The sequence below is a fragment of the Hypanus sabinus genome, unplaced genomic scaffold, assembly GCF_030144855.1.
Source record: "Hypanus sabinus isolate sHypSab1 unplaced genomic scaffold, sHypSab1.hap1 scaffold_266, whole genome shotgun sequence".
NCBI classification, from domain to species: domain Eukaryota; kingdom Metazoa; phylum Chordata; class Chondrichthyes; order Myliobatiformes; family Dasyatidae; genus Hypanus; species Hypanus sabinus.
The window spans coordinates 153,801-171,323 of record NW_026780792.1 but is presented as its reverse complement, the minus strand read 5'-3'; the positions used below and the strand labels follow the sequence as shown (position 1 = coordinate 171,323).

Sequence of the window (17,523 nt, the reverse complement as noted above, 5' to 3'; positions counted from 1 at the left end):
TGCTCAGACTGTGGGAAAAGATTCACTTCATTATCTCAACTTAAGATACATCAGCGAGTTCACACTGGGGAGAGGCCGTTCACATGCTCGGACTGTGGGAAGGGATTCACATTGTCAACTCACCTACTGAGACACCATTCAGTTCACACTGGTGAGAGGCCGTTCACCTGCTCAGACTGTGGGAAAAGATTCACTTTGTCATCTCAACTTAAGGTACATCAGCGGGTTCACACTGGGGAGAGGCCGTTCACTTGCTCAGACTGTGGGAAGGGATTCACTCAGTCATCCTACCTACAAGCACACCAGTCAGTTCACACTGGGGAGAGGCCATTCGCCTGCTCGGACTGTGGGAAAGGATTCACTTCATCATCTCAATTTAAGGTACATCAGCGAGTTCACACTGGGGAGAGGCCGTTCACCTGCTCAGAATGTGGGAAAGGATTCAGTTCATCATCTAACCTCAAAGTGCATCAGCGAGTTCACACTGGGGTGAGGCCGTTCACCTGCTCAGAATGTGGGAAAGGATTCAGTTCATCATCTAACCTCAAAGTGCATCAGCGAGTTCACACTGGGGTGAGGCCGTTCACCTGCTCAGACTGTGGGAAGGGATTCACTCAGTCATCCAACCTACGGAGTCACCAGCGAATTCACACTGGGGAGAAGCCGTTCATCTGCTCAGACTGTGGGAAAGGATTCAGTTCATTATCTAACCTTAAGGTGCATCAGCGAGTTCACACTGGGGAGAGGCCGTTCACATGCTCAGAATGTGGGAAAGAATTCACTTCAACATTCCAACATAAGTTACATCAGCGAGTTCACACTGGGGAGAGGCCATTCATCTGCTCAGAATGTGGGAAAGGATTCACTTCGTCATCTAATCTTAAGCTACATGAGCGAGGTCACAGTGGGGAGAGGCCATTCACCTGCTCAGACTGTGGGAAGGGCTTCAGGTCGTCATCTCACCTACTGAAACACCAATTAGTACACACTGGTGAGAGGCCATTCACCTGCTTGGACTGTGGGAAAAGATTCACTCAGTCATCCCACCTACAAGCACATCAGCGAGTTCACACTGGGGAAAGGTCGTTCACCTGCGCAGAGTGTGGGAAAAGAATCACTCAGTCATCTACACTTAAGGTACACCAGCGAGTTCATACTGGGGAGAGGCCGTTCAACTGCTCAGTCTGTGGAAAAGGATTCATTCAGTCATCCCACCTGCAAGCACACTACTCAGTTCACACCGGGGAGACTCTGGACACCTGCTCGGACTTTGGGAAGAGATTCTCTCAGTCAAATCAACCAAATGTGCATCATTGAGTTCACACTGGAGAGACCGTTCACTGGATGTGTGTCAATCACCGTTGCTGAATGCAATTTCGAGAGTGACTGTCGGTGCTGAACTCTGCAATTATTGCTGCTGCTCACCACACCCAGTTCTGCACCCTGGTCACTGGGCATGGGAGGAGTTTCTTCTGCTGCACATTCACCTTTAATGGGATAAGTGTTTAATACTCTGGACCTGAGACAAATAAATCAGTTCTATTTTAAACTCTGTCTCTGGTACTTAGTGAATTTATAACACACGTAGTGCACAGTAGAGAGTCAACTCAGGCTGCCTGGACCTTGCCGAGATTCAATTCCACGACAATCATTTTAAACCATCCCCTGTTGGTCCCCTCTCACTCTCCCTGTGGTGATGGGTTCCAAACAGTCACCACTCTGTGGGTGAAGAGGTTTCCCTTGAATTTCCTGCAGGCTGAAGAAGTCGAGCTGACTGCAGTTCTGCCTGAGATGCTCTTGACCCCTCAAATCTCTGGATGAGGAAGAATGACAGTGGTAGTTAACCTCCTTAATCACGACTCATTTCCATTTTATGGGTCATTTTTCCTGCTTACAAAGGGTTGTTACCAGTATCCTTTAGACTGGAAATAGAATCGGAAACCATCAGTTGGATGTTCAAAGAATCATGGTCAGAAACCAGAGGCAGGTCTGCACAGGGTAGAGTTGGGCTCTGGAAGAGGGTTGGGGTAAGAACGTATCATGAGAAAGGAATCAGCAGCAGGGAGTGGAACCGAATAACAGAGTAGGAACATTTTGAAGCTAATTGACAGAAAATATTTGGGTTGTCTGACTGATGACAGAAACAATACCTGTTGTGAGGTGCTCCATTGGTCGAGGGAGATGTGGGTGTTGGGAATGGTTATATCTATTGAGGGAGTTAGTCCTGCTTGTTCATCCTGTAATATAATTTCTGGATGGTTACTATATAACCATATAAGAATTACAGCACGAAAACAGGCCATCTCGGCCCTTCTAGTACGTGATGAAAGCTTACTCTCACCTAATCCCACTGACTTGCACTCAGCCCATAACCATCCATTCCATTCCTGTCCATATACCTATCCATTTAAAAAAAAATATCGAACCTGCTTCTACCACTTCTACTGGAAGCTCCTCCACACAGCTACCACTCTCTGAGTAAAGAGGTTCCCACTTGTGTTACCCCTAAACTTTTGCCCCCTAACTCTCAAATCATGTCCTCTTGTTTGAATCTCCCTTACTGTCAATGGAAAAAGTCTATCCGCATCAACTCCATCTATCTCCGTCATAATTTTAAATACCTCTATCAAGTCCCCTCTCAAACTTCTACGCTCCGAAGAATAAAGATCTAACTTGTTCAACCTTTCTCTGTAACTTAGGTGCTGAAACCCAGGTAACATTCTAGTAAATCTTCTCTGTACTCTCTCTATTATATTGACATCTTTCCTATAATTTGGTGAACAGAACTGTACACAGTACTCTAAATTCGGCCTGAACAATGCCTTGTATAATTTTAACATTACATCCCAACTCCTATACTCAATGCTCTGATTTATAAAGGCTAGCATACCAAAAGCTTTCTTCACAACCCCATCCACGTGAGATTCCACCTTCAGGGGATTATTCACCGTCATTCTATTATCTATGCCCCATAGATCACTATGTTCTACTGCATTCTTCAATGCCCTACTATTTACCATGTATGTCCTATTTTGATTAGACCTACCAAAATGTTGCACCTCACACTGATCAGCATTAACCTCCATCTGACATCTTTCTGTCCACTCTTCTAACTGGCTTAAATCTCTCTGCAAGCTTTGTAAACCTGCTTCAAAAAGTTCAATATGTTTTATCAAACATGACCTTCCACACACAAATCCATGTTGACTGTTCCTAAACAGACCCTGTCTAATCAGATAATTATATATACCATATCTAAGAATATTTTCCATTAATTTACCCACCACTGATGTCAAACTTACAGGCCCATCATTGCTAGGTTTACTCTGAGATACCTTTTTAAACAATGGAACAACATGAGCAATGCGCCAATCCTCCGGCACCATCCCCCTTTCAAATGACATTAGAAGTATTTTTGCCAGAGTCCCTGCTATTTCTACACTAACTTCCCTCAAGGTTCCAGGGAATATCCTGTCAGGAAAGGAGACTTGTCCACTTTTATATTCTTTAAAAGCTTTAGTACTTCCTCTTCGTTAATCCTCTTAGTTTCCATAACTACCTGACTTGTTTCCCTGACCTTACACAATTAAATATAATTCTCCTAAGTGAATACCTATGAAAATAATTTTTTCAAAACCTCCCCCACTCGTTTCGGCTCCACACAGAGCTGTCCACTCTGATTCTTTAAGGGACAAATTTTATCCCTCATTATCCTTTTGCTATTAACTTAACTGTAGAAACCCTCTGGATTCATTTTCACCTTACTTGCCAAAGCAGCCTCATATCCTCTTTTAGCTTTTCTAATTTATTTTTACATTCTTTATATTAGATTCTTTTTACATGCTTTATATTCCTCGAGCACCACAATTGCTCCATGCTGCCTATATTTATTATAGATCTCTCTCATTTCCCTGACCAAGTTTCCAATATCCCTTGAAAACCATGGCCCTCTCGAACTTTTAACCTTTCCTTTCAACCTAATAGGAACATAAAGATTCTGTACCCTCAAAAATACACCTTTAAATGACCTCCATTTCTCTATTATATCCTTCCCATTAACAAATTGTCCCAATCCACTCCTAAATCTTTTTGCATCTCCTCAAAGTTAGCCTTTCTCCAATCAAAAATCTCAACCCTGTTTCCAGTCCTATCCTTCTCCATAATTATTTTGAAACAAATGGTATTGTGATCACTGGACCCGAAGTGCTCCCCAACACATACCTCCGTCACCTGAGCTATCTCATTCCCAGCAGGAGATCCAACACTGCCACTTCTCTAGTTGGTATCTCTACGTATTGCTGCAAAAAACTATCCTGCACACATTTTACAAACTCAAATCCATGCAGCCATTTTACAGAATGGGCTTCCCAGTCTATGTGTGGAAAATTAAAATCTGCCACAATCACAACCTTGTGCTTACTACAAATATCTGCTATCTCCTTACAAATTTGCTCCTCCAATTCTTGCTCCCCATTAGGTGGTCTATAATACACCCCTATAAGCATTACTACACCTTTCCCATTCCTTAATTCCACCCAAATAGTCTCCCTGGATGAGGCCTCTAATCTATCCTGTCAAAACACCACCTCAATGTTTTCTCGGATAAGCAATGCAACGCCTTCCCCTCTTGCCCCTCCAATTCTATCACACCTGAAGCAATGAAATGCCTCACTCTCTTGCCCCTCTGATACTATCACACCTTACCTTAAGCAACAAAATCTAGGAATATTTAGTTGCCAGTCACGCCCCTTCTGCAACCATGTTGCACTAATAGCTACAAAATCATATTTCCAGGTATCAATCCATGCTCGAACCTCATCCATCTTTCTTACAATGCTCTTAGCATTAAAATAAACGCATTTAAGAAACTCTCCACCTCTTCCTCTCTGCTTATCCCTAATGGTGCAAGCAACTTTATTATCTTTTTGTTTTCCTTCTCCCCTACATCTTCGGTCTGAACCCTCCTACATCAGGGAGGAAGTTCAAATAATCTCTGTGTTAAAAGTCTAACCATCACGGTGACTGAAGGCAGCTGCAGGTTCATGAGGGACTATTGCTGTCAGAATCTGCAGTTCTTGCGGCTGCTCATTGGACCCAGGACTGAACCCTGGTCACTGAGCCTTGGAGGAGTCTGTACTGTTGATGTTAGCCTTAAACTAGACTGATGTTTAATATTTTGGATCTGTGAAAGATAAATCAGTTTTGTATCAAATCCCGTGTTTCAGGTACTTACTGTCTCTACTGCACTCACAATGTACACTAGAAAGGCCATTCGGCCCATCTGGTTCCTGCCCATGTTTCTGTTCCATATCCGTACATCAAAATCTCTCCCTGCCGTTCCCCTCTCACTCTCCCTGAGGTGACAGGTTGCAACTGGGATAGGAGGTTTCCCTTTAATTTCACTGAATCATAGAAATCTATTTTCCTAAGCTCCATGTACCTATCTCAGAGTCTCTTAAAAGACACCATTCTATCCGCCTCTACCACCATTGCTGGCAGTGCATTCCACACACACACACACACCACTGTTTGCTTAAAAAAACTTAGCTCTGATATCTCCTCTGTATCTACTTCCAAGCAGTTTGAATCTATTCCCCCTCGTGTTAGCTGTTTCAGCCCTGGGAAAAAGCCTCTGGCTATCCACACGATCAATGCCTCTCATCATCTTGTACACCCGCATGATTTTCTCCAGTCTGAATAAGACGATGAGCTCACTGTGGTTTTGACATTCTCGCTCCTCTCCCCTCTCACCCCTCCCCCTCTACTCTCCCCCTCCCCATCCCTCCCCTAACGCTTCCCCTCTCCCTCCCCACTCTCTCTCCCTCCCTCCACTTTGTGTCTGACGTCACAGTCCCGCCTCACTCAGGCACTTAAAGCGACACTCGCAGTAAACGAACCTGCGGTCTCTTAGCAGAATGCACCTCTAAAGTCTGACAGAAGACTAGCGAGTGAATCATCGATGGTGCAGAGTCAGAAACCAAAGAGTTGCCAGCCTGAGTCAGGCTTGGGGCTGCAAAGAGAGATGGGTCTGGAGTTTACGAGGAGGAGGAATCATACCAGCAGGATGTGGCTACAAAAGAAAGATTAGAAATATTTGGAAACTGGTTGATCGAAAAAAGGTGGTTAATTTCTGCAAAACACGGTGGAAATCAACAGATCCGGCAGCAAATGTGGAGAGGAAAAAATAGACAATGTTTAGACCGAGCCCCTTCAGCACGCTTAGGCTGTGTACTCTGCTGCTTAGTTGCTGCTTGAACTACAGAGATCCTCCAGCATTTTGTGTGTGTGTGTCTCTGTATTTCCAGCAACTGCAGAATCTCCTGTGTTTTATATCTGCATTTTATTTTCGCATTGGATACACGTTGATATTGAGTATATTGTTTATGGGAGCCGCTTTCTGCGTTAAAACAGCTGCAGATTTTTCTATATACACACGAAAAAAATGAGGTATCTACATTGAAACAGTGCCTGCAGAAATCTTTAATGGCAGCGTGATTACCCATAAGGCAGTGCATTTAAAATTTCGCTTACTCTGAAGCACCGAACAAATGCGCAAGCGTCAGGGCTGATGACGTCCCCAAGTATCACGCATGCGCACAGTGCACAGAAGGCCTTGCAAATACCGGGTGCGGGTAAGAGCGATTCTCTACGTTTTTATCTTAAACAGCGACTGAGGGACGATTCCTGTGAAATCCGGACACCGTTACCCGCAATCCCGGGACAGTCCTGCTCTCATTCCTCTCTCTCAGCCCCACGATCCGTACACACGCCCCGGGGAGCTTCCGACTGATGAGGGAATGGGAACCGATGGATCTCTCAGACAGAGCTGAGCTCCAGCTATCTAAATGCAAGGATTAGGAACTCGGAGAAAGGGAACAAAATCTTTTGCATCAGCAGTTGAGAAAATCACCTTTGTTCTACCTCCAATCGCTAACAAGAGAACAACTGCAGATGCTGGAAATCCAAGCAACACAAATTGCTGGATGAACTCAGCTTTAGTACACTTTTCCATAGATGCTGCCTGGCCTGCCGAGTTCCTCCAGCTTTTAGTGTGTGTTCTTGTTCTGGACTTTTCTACCGGTGAGGACATGTTTTGTCCCATTCTCTCTGGGTACATAATGATATCAAACACCTTTGTCCTGGGCAACATAACTTTCACATCACAAATGTGCCGGACTCCAATGAGACAGACTGCTGCCCTTCCCTTCATATTCATTGGCATTACCATCACTGTCAGTCACTTGGGGGAGACTTCAGGGGGAATATTAATGTAGAATACAGAAACTGGTGATACCTGTGTGCATTGTGGTGATGCTAAAGTTGCTGGAGAATTTGCAAGTGGGAAAAAGTGGAGTGATATTTGGAAATCTGACTTTTTAAAGCATAATTTAGCAAGCAAACCACATTAGGACAGTATGCGAAAGCTTTGGTGAGAAAATCCTTCATTTCCGGTTCCAGGCCTGCTACATAGGTTGTGTGAGAGTGCAGATCAACTGGATTGAATCCGGAGCAGATCAATGTTCCTATCGACAGTAATTTGCTAGCTGTTAAGATGAATACCTCTCTGTATAAAACTCACCCTGCACATGTTGTCACTGGCTACAAAATGCACAGTACAAGATTTATGTGCACACTGGTTATTACAAATTAGAGGACATATTAGAGGGAAGGAGGGGAGACATCCAGTCTCCCTGATGCCCTCACCTACAAGATGTGCATCCAGCTGCAGCTTGTAACCCTGCACTTTAAGGTGTTGGAACTTGAAGTAGATTAATTCCACATCATCCAGGAGTTGGAGGGGGTGATAGATATGACATGAAGTGAGGTGAGTTTCACCCAAGGTGCAGGGCACAAGAAACTGTGAGAGTCAGGAAGGGGAATGAGGTTAAATGGCCATCATTGAGTAATCTTGTGGCCATCCCCCACAACAACAGGTAAGACCACTTTAGAAAGTGTTGTGGGGGGAATTAACTGGCAGAGGAAAATCAAAGGGGTGATAGGGGATTCGTTAGTTAAGGGGACAGAACAAAAGGCGACTAATATCTTAGGCTTGCTAGATGTAGCGTGGTGTGGGGGGAGGGGTGATATGGTTAAAATAAGTTGTAGGGGGAATGAGAGCAAGAATGACAGAACAGATAGTGGAGAGGGTGAATCGAATTGAATTGACTTCATTACACAAATACTTCGTAAACATGAGGGGGAGAAAACTTTACATTACATCTCCTTCTAAATGTGCAATGTGGAATTTATAGTAATTTATAGTAGATAGTTTGTACATAGGACAGTCAATATAACATAGAAATGCTATTGTATCAGCATGAATTAATCACTCTGATGACCTGGTGGAAGATGATGTCCCGGGGCCTGTTTCTCCTTTTGCTGTGATACCGTTTCCTGGATGGTAGCAGCACGAACAGTTTGTGGTTGTGGTGAATTTGGTTCCCAATATCCTTTGGGCCCTTTTTACACACGTGTCTGTGTAAATGTACTAAATGGTGGAAAGTTCACAACTATGGATGCGCTGGGCTGTCCACACCACTCTCTGCAGGTTCCTGTGATTAAGGGAAGTACAGTTCCCATACCAGGCAGTGATGCAGCCAGTCAGGATGCTCTCAATTGTTTCCCTGTAGAAAGTTCCTAGGATTTTGCCCCATCCCGAACTTCTTCAGCCATCTGAGGTGGAAGAGATGCTGCTGTGCTCTTTTCACAACACAGCCGGTATGTACAGACAATCTGAGATGCCTGCTGACGTTTATGCTGAGGAACTTAAAGCTGTTCACCTTCTCAACCCCAGATCCAATGATGTCGAGGGGTTAGAGTGTCTCCATTCCTCCTGTCATCCACAATCAGCTCCTTTGCTTTTGTGTGACAATGAGGGAGAGTTTGTTTTCTTGACACTAGTCAGATGTTGTTCAGACCTCAGACAGAGTCAGCAATCAAATGGTTGAGCATGGTGCGATGAATGTGCTGAGCTGTGTATATCACAATGCAAGAAGCATCGTAGGAAAGCCAGATGATCTCAGGACAGGGAATGGTGATATTGTAGCCATTATTGGGACTTGTTTACACCCAACAGTCTGAGGGATTTAGAGGAACAAATTTGTAGAGAGATCACAGACCATGCCAAGAAACAAAGGATAATTCAGTAAGTGATTTTAACTTTCCGTATATTGACTGGGACTCCCATACTGTAAAAGGACTAGATGGAGTAAAGTTTGTCAAATGTTCCCTTAATCAGTACGTAGAATTCCCGACGTAGAAGTGTGCAATAAGCTGTTAGGAAATGATCCAGGGCTGCTGACAAAATTTAGTAAACAATACCATGAGTTTCAAAGTAATTATGGAAAGAGAGAGGTCTGGATCACGGGTTGAGATTCTAAATTGGAGAAAGGTCAATTTTGATGGTGTCAGAAGGGATCTGACAAGTGTGGTTTGGGACAGTTTGTTTCCTGGCAACGAAGTACTTGTAAGTGGGACTTGTTCAGAAGTGAAATTTTGACAGTGTAGAGTTTGTATGTGCCTGCCAAAGTAAAAGTTGAAAGGTAACTGGTCAAGGGAACCTTGATTTTCAAGAGAAATTGAAGCCCCGGATATTTTGTTCCTCTAAATGCCTCAGACTGTTGAGTGCTACCGAGATCCATTAATGACTACAATATCAGGATTCCATGCACTGAGCTCATCTGACTGATTTTTACTCATCTTCTGTTAGGTTCTAAAAGCTTCCGAATAGTTTTTTGCTCTTTTGTTTGCCCTCTCTTTGACTTTTATGTTGGCATTGGCTTCTCATTTTTGCCACTGCTGTGTCCTCCTGCCTTTCCAATGTTTCCACTTTGGGATATATTGATCACTCAGCTTCCGAATTGCTCCCAGAAACTCCAGCCATTGCTGCTCCGTTGTCACTCCTATCTTTCCCTTCCAAACAAGTTTGGCCAGCTTCTCTGTCACAGAAACATGGGGAAGCATACCAGGTACAGGCAGATAGGAACAAACGGGTCCTTATGAAATACAGGAAATTCAAGTGAACACTCATGAAAGAAATAAAGGCATGAGGTTGCCCCAGCAGACAAGGTGAAGGAGAATCCTCAGGGATTCTGCAGATATGTTAAGAGCAAAAAGATTGCAAGGGAAAAAAATAATCCTCTGGAAGATCCGAATGGTAATCCATATGAGGAGACAAAATAGATGTGGGGGATTTTTTCCCGCATCCGTATTCACTCAGGAGATGGACACAGAGTCTATAGAAGTGAGGCAAGGCAGCATCAACTTCATGGACCCTGTACAGATTACAGAGGTGGAGGGGTTTGAGGCAAATTAGTGTAGATCAATCCCCAGGGCCTGACAAGTTGTTCACTTGGACCCTGCGGAAGACAAGTGCAGAAATTATTGGGGTCCAAGCACAGATATTTAAATCATCCTTAGTGACAGGTGTGGGACTGGAGGACAGGTGATGATTGGAGGACAGCCAATGTTGTTCCAATGCTCAACAAAGGCTCTAAAAATAATTAAGAATTTGTACGTTGGTGAGCTTGACATCAGTCGGGGCAAAGTTATTGCACGTTATGTGCAGGAACTGGAGATGTAAGTATTTGGATAGATGTGGACTGATTAAAGATAGACAGCATGGCTTTCTGCATGGTAGGTCATGTCTAAGCAATCTTATAGAGTCTCTCGGGGAAATTATAAGGAAAGTGGATGAAGGCAAGGCAGTGGATGTTGTCTATATGGACGTCAGCAAGGCACTTGACAAAGTCTCATATGGGAGGTTTGTCAAGAAGGTTCAGTCACTCAGCATTCAAGAGGAGACAGTAAATTGGATGAGACACTGTCTTTGGGAGAAGCCAGAGTGTGGTGGCAGGTGGTTGCCTCTCTGACCGGAGGCCTGTGGCTCGTGGTTGTCTCAGGGATCAGTGCTGGATCTGTTGTTGTTTGTCATGTATATCAGTAATGTGGATGATAACATGGTCAGCTGGATCATCAGATTTGGGGACGACACCAAGACTGGGGTGTAATGAACCGCGAGGAGGACTGTCATGTATATCAGTAATGTGGATGATAACATGGTCAGCTGGATCATCAGATTTGGGGACGACACTAAGATTGGGGTGTAATGAACCGCGAGGAGGACTGTCATGTATATCAGTAATGTGGATGATAACATGGTCAGCTGGATCATCAGATTTGGGGATGAGACCAAGATTGGGGTATAATGAACCGCGAGGAGGACTGTCATGGCTTGCAGTGCAATCTTGATCAGCTGGAAAAATGGGTTAAGAAATGCAAAATGGAGTTTAATAGAGACAAGTGTGGGGTGTTGCATTTTGGTAGGAACTAGGTTTTACACAGTGACTGGTCGGGCACTGAGGAGTGTTGCAGAGGAAAGGGATCGAGGAATACACGTCTATATTTCACTGAAAGTGGTGTCACAGTTCAATAGGGACGGAAAGAAGGATTTTGGCACATTGGCCTTCATAAACCAAAGTTCTGAGTACAGGAGGTGGATGTTATGTTGACTTTGTACAAGACAATGGTGAGGCCTAATTTGGAATATTGAGTGCAGTTTTAGTCACCAACTTACAAGAAAGATGTAAAGACTTTGGAGGAGTTCAGAGAAAATTCACAAAGATGTTGCCAGGGCTGGAGGACTTGGGTTATAAGGAAAGATTGAACAGGTCAGGACTTTATTCCTTGGAATGTAGAAGATTGAGGGGAGATTTGATGGAGGCATATGAGAGTTCTGAGGTTTATAGATAGGGTAAATGGAAGCTGGCTTTTACCACTGAGATGGATTGGGACTACATTGGTTAAGGGTGAAAGGTGAAACATTCAAGAGTAAAATTCTTCACACAGACGGTCATCTGGGTGTGGGATGAGCAGCCAGCACAAGTGGTGCATGTAAGCTCAATTCTGCCGGGTGAGTTTCCAAAGAGATCACCAGCTCGTAACCCAGCACGGATGGAAAGCGTGCAGGGGAGCCGGATGGATTCGAACTCAGGACCTTTCGTCCTGAAATCCTGATGCCACTACGCCACCATCCAGTTCAAGAGATACTTACATGGCATTGAAACTGTGGGAGATTAAATTAACATTACATAAAGAAACCCCCGGCTGCACGTCAAGAAAGGCTATTTGTGTGAGAGTGTTTCAGTTACTGTGGGGCCAGGCACCCATGCAGCTCAGTGGGAACAGGGAATAGTACCAATGGAGAGAGTCTGACAGAGACAAGTCACAGATTGGAGATGGCAGAAATGCCCCATTCTTATAGAGACAGGAGGAGCTTCAGAGTGTTCAATGCTCATTCCAGATACCAGCACTCTGCCCAGTCAGGAGATGATTTCTCCATCCAACTTGGATTGAACCTCAATGTAACAGTGTGATATCAGATCACACCTTGACAACTCAAGTGATCTCATCTGAAATGTTGTCCTTCAACCACTGATGGATTTTTAACTCTTTTTACAGGTTGAAAACGACAAGGAATTTGTCTATGGGAATTCAAACACAACACACCAGTTGTGCTGTCTCTGTCTAAATATTTAAGGAACAAGGGATTCAATCAACCATTTTTCCTGTTCAGACCGTGGGGAGGGATTCACTCGGTCATCTGACCAACTAGCAAACCCGTCATTTTAAAAAAGGGGAAAGGCTGTTCACCTGCTCAGACAGTGGGAATGGATTGACTCAGTCATCTCAACTGAAGGTACTTCAGAAGGTTCACACTGGGCAGAGGCTGGTCATCTGCTGACGTTGTGGGGAAGGATTCACTCGGTCATGTAGTCTAATGGCTCACCAGCGAGTTCACACCAGGGAGCGGCCGTTCACGTGCTCAGACTGTGGGAAGGGATTCACTCGGTCATCTCACCTAATGAGACACCAGACAGTTCATACTGGGGAGCGACCGTTCACCTGCTCAGAATGTGGGAAAGGATTCACTCAGTCATCTGAACTACTGGCACACCAGTCAGTTCACACTGGGGAGAGGCCGTTTAACTGCTCCGAATGTGGGAAGGGATTCACTCGATCATCTCACCTACTGGCACACCAGCGAGTTCACACTGGAGAGAGGCCGTTCACCTGCGCAGACTGTGGGAAGGGATTCTCTTGTTCATCTGATCTCCAAAAACACCAGCGAGTTCACAGTGGGGAGAGGCTGTTCACCTGCTCAGACTGTGGGAAGGGATTCACTCAGTCATCTGATATGCTGGCACAACAGCGATTTCACACTGGGGAGAGGCCATTCATTTGCTCAAACTGTGGGAAGGGATTCACTCAGTTATCCACCCTACAGAGACACCAGTCAGTTCACACTGGGGAGTGGCCATTCATCTGCTCAGAATGTGGGAAAGGATTCACTCAGTCATCCCAAATCCTGGCACATCGGTCAGTTCACACAGGGGAGAGGCCGTTCACCTGCGGTGAATGTGGGAAGGGATTCACTCAGTTATCCAAACTACTGGCACATCGGTCAGTTCACACAGGGGAGAGGCCGTTCACCTGCGGTGAATGTGGGAAGGGATTCACTCAGTTATCTCATCTACAGAGACACCAGCGATTTCACACTGGGTAGAGGCCATTCACCTGCTCAGACTTTGGGAAGAGATTCTCTCAGTTATCTCCACCAAATGTGCGTCATTGACTTCACACTGGGGAGTGGCCATTCACCTGCTGTGAATGTGGGGAAGGATTCACTCAGTAATCAAACCTTCTGACACACTACTGGGTTCACACTGGGGAGAAAGTTTCAATAAGCTGAATGCTGGATATTTGTCCATCACCGTTGCTGAATGCAATGTCAAGAGTGACTGTAAGGGCTGAACTCTGCAATTATTGCTGCTGCTCACCACACCCAGTTCTGCACCCTGGTCACTGGGCATGGGAGGAGTTCCTCCTGCTGCATATTCACCTTTAATGGGACTGGAGTTTAATTCTCTGAATCTGTGACAAATAAATCAGTTCTATTTTAAACTCTGTCTTTGGAACTTAGTGAATTTATAACACACCAAGTGTACAATAGAGATCAACTCAGGCCAGCTGGACACTACCAGTGATTCTGTTCCAGGACAGTCCTTTTAATTCCTCCCCAGTTGTTCATCTCTCGCTCTCCCTGTGGTGATGGGTTCCAAACAGTCACCGCTCTGGGTGAAGAGGTTTCCCTTGAATTTTCTGCAGACTGAAGAAGTCGAGCTGACTGCAGTTCTGTCTGAGATGTTCTTTGCCCCTCAGATCTCTGGACGAGGAGGAATGACATTGGTAGTTAACCTCCTCAATCATGACTCATTTCAACATTATGGGTCATTTTCCCTGCTTCTAAAGGGTTGTTGAAAGCACCACTGTCCTCTAAAGACTGAAAGCAGAATGGAAAACCATTTGTTGGATGTTCAATGAAGCAGGGTCAGCAACCCGAGGGGGTTCTGCACAGGGCAGAGTTTGGGGTAAGAACGTATGATGAGGAGAAGGGAATCAGCAGTGGGGAGTGGCAACGAATGACAGAGTAGCAACATTTGGAAGCAGATTGACAAAATCATTTGTTTGTCTGACTGATGACACAAACAATGCCTGTGGTGAGGTGCTCCAGTGATCGAGGAACATGTGTGTGTTGTGAATGGTTTTATCTATCGAGGGATTTGTTCCTGTAATATTATTAATGTCCTTCTAGGTTCCTCCAGCATTTTATGTACGTGTTGCTTGGATTTCCAGCATCCACAGATTTTCTCCTGTTTTTGATAAGAGCAAAAGCCGGGTCATATAATATAGCAAGAAAATAGTGGGAAATTAGAGGATTGGAAAGCTTTGACATAACCAACAGGAGACAACTAAAAAAAAACACACACACACAGGAGAGACAAGATGAAAAAGTAAGCTGAGTGAGCCAGTAATATCAAGTTTCAGAAGTTGTTCACATACATAAAGAGTAAAGGAGAGGCAAGAGTTGATATTGTACCGCTGGAAGATGATGCTGGTGAGTTAGTAATAGAGCAAAGAAATCGCGGCCGAATGTAATAATTATTTTGTGTCATTCTTCACTGTGTAAGACACTCGCAGTATAAGACCATAAGACATAGGAGCAGAATTAGGCCATTCAGCCCCATCGAGTCTGCTCCACCGTTCTATAATGGCTGATCCCAGTTCTCACCCAACCCCATGCACCTGCCTCCTCGGCATATCCTGTAATGCCCTGACTGATCCGTAAACTATTAGCTTCTGCCTAAAATGTACGCACAGACTTGTCCCCCACCGCCGTCTGTGTCAGAGAATGCCATAGATTCACTGCTCTCTGGCTAAATAAAATCCTCCTTAACTATTCTGAAAGGTCGCTCCTCAGTTTGGAGGCTGTGCCCTCTGTCATGGCTACCCCCACCATGCGGAAAGTCCTCTCCTCATCCACACTAACTGGACCTTTCCACATTCGGTAGGATTCAGTGAGATTTTCCATCCCCCCCCCCCCCCCCCACATTTATTAAACATTGGTCAGTGCAGGAGTACGAGCCCAAAGAAGGAAACGCTTCTCATATCTTACCCCTTTATTACCGGAATCATCTTCTTGAACACCCTCTGGACTCTCTGCAATGACAACACACCTTTTCTGAGATATGCATCCCAAATACTCTGAGTGCGGCCTAAGTAACGTCTTATAAAATATCAGCATTGTTTCCTTGCTTTTAGATTCTACTTCACTTTAAATATATGCCCACAATCATTTGGCTTCTTTATCATAGGCTCAACCTGTAAATTAACCTTCTGGGAATCTTGCCCAAGGATTCACATTTTCTGTTGTACTTCTGTTCTTTGAACCTTCTCCCCAATCAGATAATAGTTCACTATTGTTACTTTTGCCAAAGTGCTTTATCGTACATTTCCCAATATTGTATTCCATTTGCCTTTTTTTTATCCCGTTTTTGAAATTTGTCTGTGTCCTGCTGCAATTGCATTGTTTCCTCAGCACTCCACCTACCTTCGTATCATCCACAAGCCTTGCCACAAAGCCATCAGTTCCATTATCCAACTCATTGACAAACAATGTGAAAAGTAGTGGACCAAATACTGACCCCTGTAGACCACCAGTCACTGCCAGACAACCAGAATGAGCCCCTTTTATTCCCACTCGCTGCCTCTTGGCTGTCAGCCATTCCTCTATCCATGCCAGTATTACTTCTGACTTTTATCCTGTCGAGCAGTCTCATGTGTGACACCTTATCAGAAGCCTTCTGAAAGTCCAAGTAAATGATATCCACTGCCTCTCGTTTGTCCATCCTGCTTATGACTTCCTCAAAGAACTCTAACAGATTTCCCTGTACAGAACCTATGCTGGCTTTGATTTATTTTTAGTCTCCAAAACCTCATCTGTTATATTAAACTCAAATGCTTCCCCAGGCACTGAGGTTAGGCTAACTGGACTATAATTTGTTTTGTTTTTAGTTGCCCGTTGGTGAATTTTACAAGAAACCCAATTATCTAACTTCCTACTCACTTTTGCTAACTTATACACACTTTCCTTGGCTTTTATACAGTCCTTAAATTCCTTTCTCAGCCGCGGTAGTCCAGCCCCACTGTTTGAGAACTACTTCTGCCGGACATATCTATCCTGTACGTTATGGACTATTCTCAGAGATGTCAGCCACCTGGGGAATCACCTCTCTCATGCCTCTGTAATTCCCTTTATTCCATTGCCATACTCCGCATGTGACCTATGCTTCTCCCTCACAAGTTGCAGTGGGAATTCAATCAAATTATGATCACTGCCTTCCAATGGTTCCTTTACATTATCCTCCCTAATAAGATCTGGGTTAATACACAACACCAAAACTAAGATAGCAGTTCCCTGAGTAGGCTCAACCATCAGCTGCTCTAAAAAGCCATTTCGTAAGCATTCCCTCTCTTGTGATCGGACACAAAAGCCTGAAGGTAGATAAGACTGCTGGACCAGAAGGTGTGCACCTCAGGGTTCAGAAAGAGGTAGATGAAGTGACAGTGAAGGCATTAGAGTCATAGAACATTACAACACAGGCAAACCCCTTTCGGCCAATCTAGTCCATGCCAAAACATTAATCTGTTGAGTTCCAACAACTTCCACCTGGACCATAGCCCTCCATATCCTTCTCATCCATGGACGTAAGCAAACTTCTCCTGAAGTTTACAATCGTCCCTGCCACTTGCCCTGGCAGCTCGGTGCACACTCTCCCCGCCTCTGAATGAAGAAGTTCCCCCTTAGTTTTCTCTTCAAGTGATGAGTAATTATCTATCACAAATCTCTAGATGTTGGAATGGTTCTGGCGGACTAGAACGTTGCAAATGTCACACCACTTTTTAAGAAGAGAGGGAGGCAGAAGAAAGGACAACACTGGACAACAAAGGTTTTGCTTCCTGAATAGGCGTATCTTATGAATTTTGGACTACTGATCATGAAAATCACCATGAAATTTACCTGTGATGCACCATTTTTGAAATCACTCGTATTATTTCAATTCATAATTCAGGTCAATTAAAATGTTGCCTGCAATGTAAGCTGGAAAGTTTCCTATCTTGTTC

The 17,523-nt window shown here is 44.4% G+C and overlaps 2 protein-coding genes across 4 annotated transcripts in view; both read left to right on the top strand.

Moving 5' to 3' along the window:
• The window catches only part of LOC132388121 (zinc finger protein 436-like), a 329,833-nt gene extending 315,867 nt beyond the window's left edge, over positions 1 to 13,966 (top strand). The window contains exons 1-2 of one of the 3 annotated variants that reach the window (XM_059960481.1): positions 6,588 to 6,632; positions 12,460 to 13,966. In XM_059960481.1, the coding sequence (XP_059816464.1) occupies positions 12,779 to 13,564 (786 nt within the window). In that variant the 5' untranslated portion in view covers positions 6,588 to 6,632; positions 12,460 to 12,778 and the 3' untranslated portion in view covers positions 13,565 to 13,966. Of the gene's footprint in view, positions 1 to 6,587; positions 6,633 to 12,459 lie in introns of those variants that run through there. The other 2 variants (XM_059960482.1, XM_059960483.1) reach the window with 2 other exon arrangements.
• On the top strand, positions 76 to 9,730 carry LOC132388124 (zinc finger protein 239-like; the record flags this gene model as incomplete). Its single annotated transcript, XM_059960487.1, has 2 exons — positions 76 to 717; positions 9,710 to 9,730. Coding segments are annotated over 2 exons (663 nt in total), but the record flags the coding sequence as incomplete, so codon positions are not given.
• Positions 13,967 to 17,523: the final 3,557 nt, after the last annotated feature.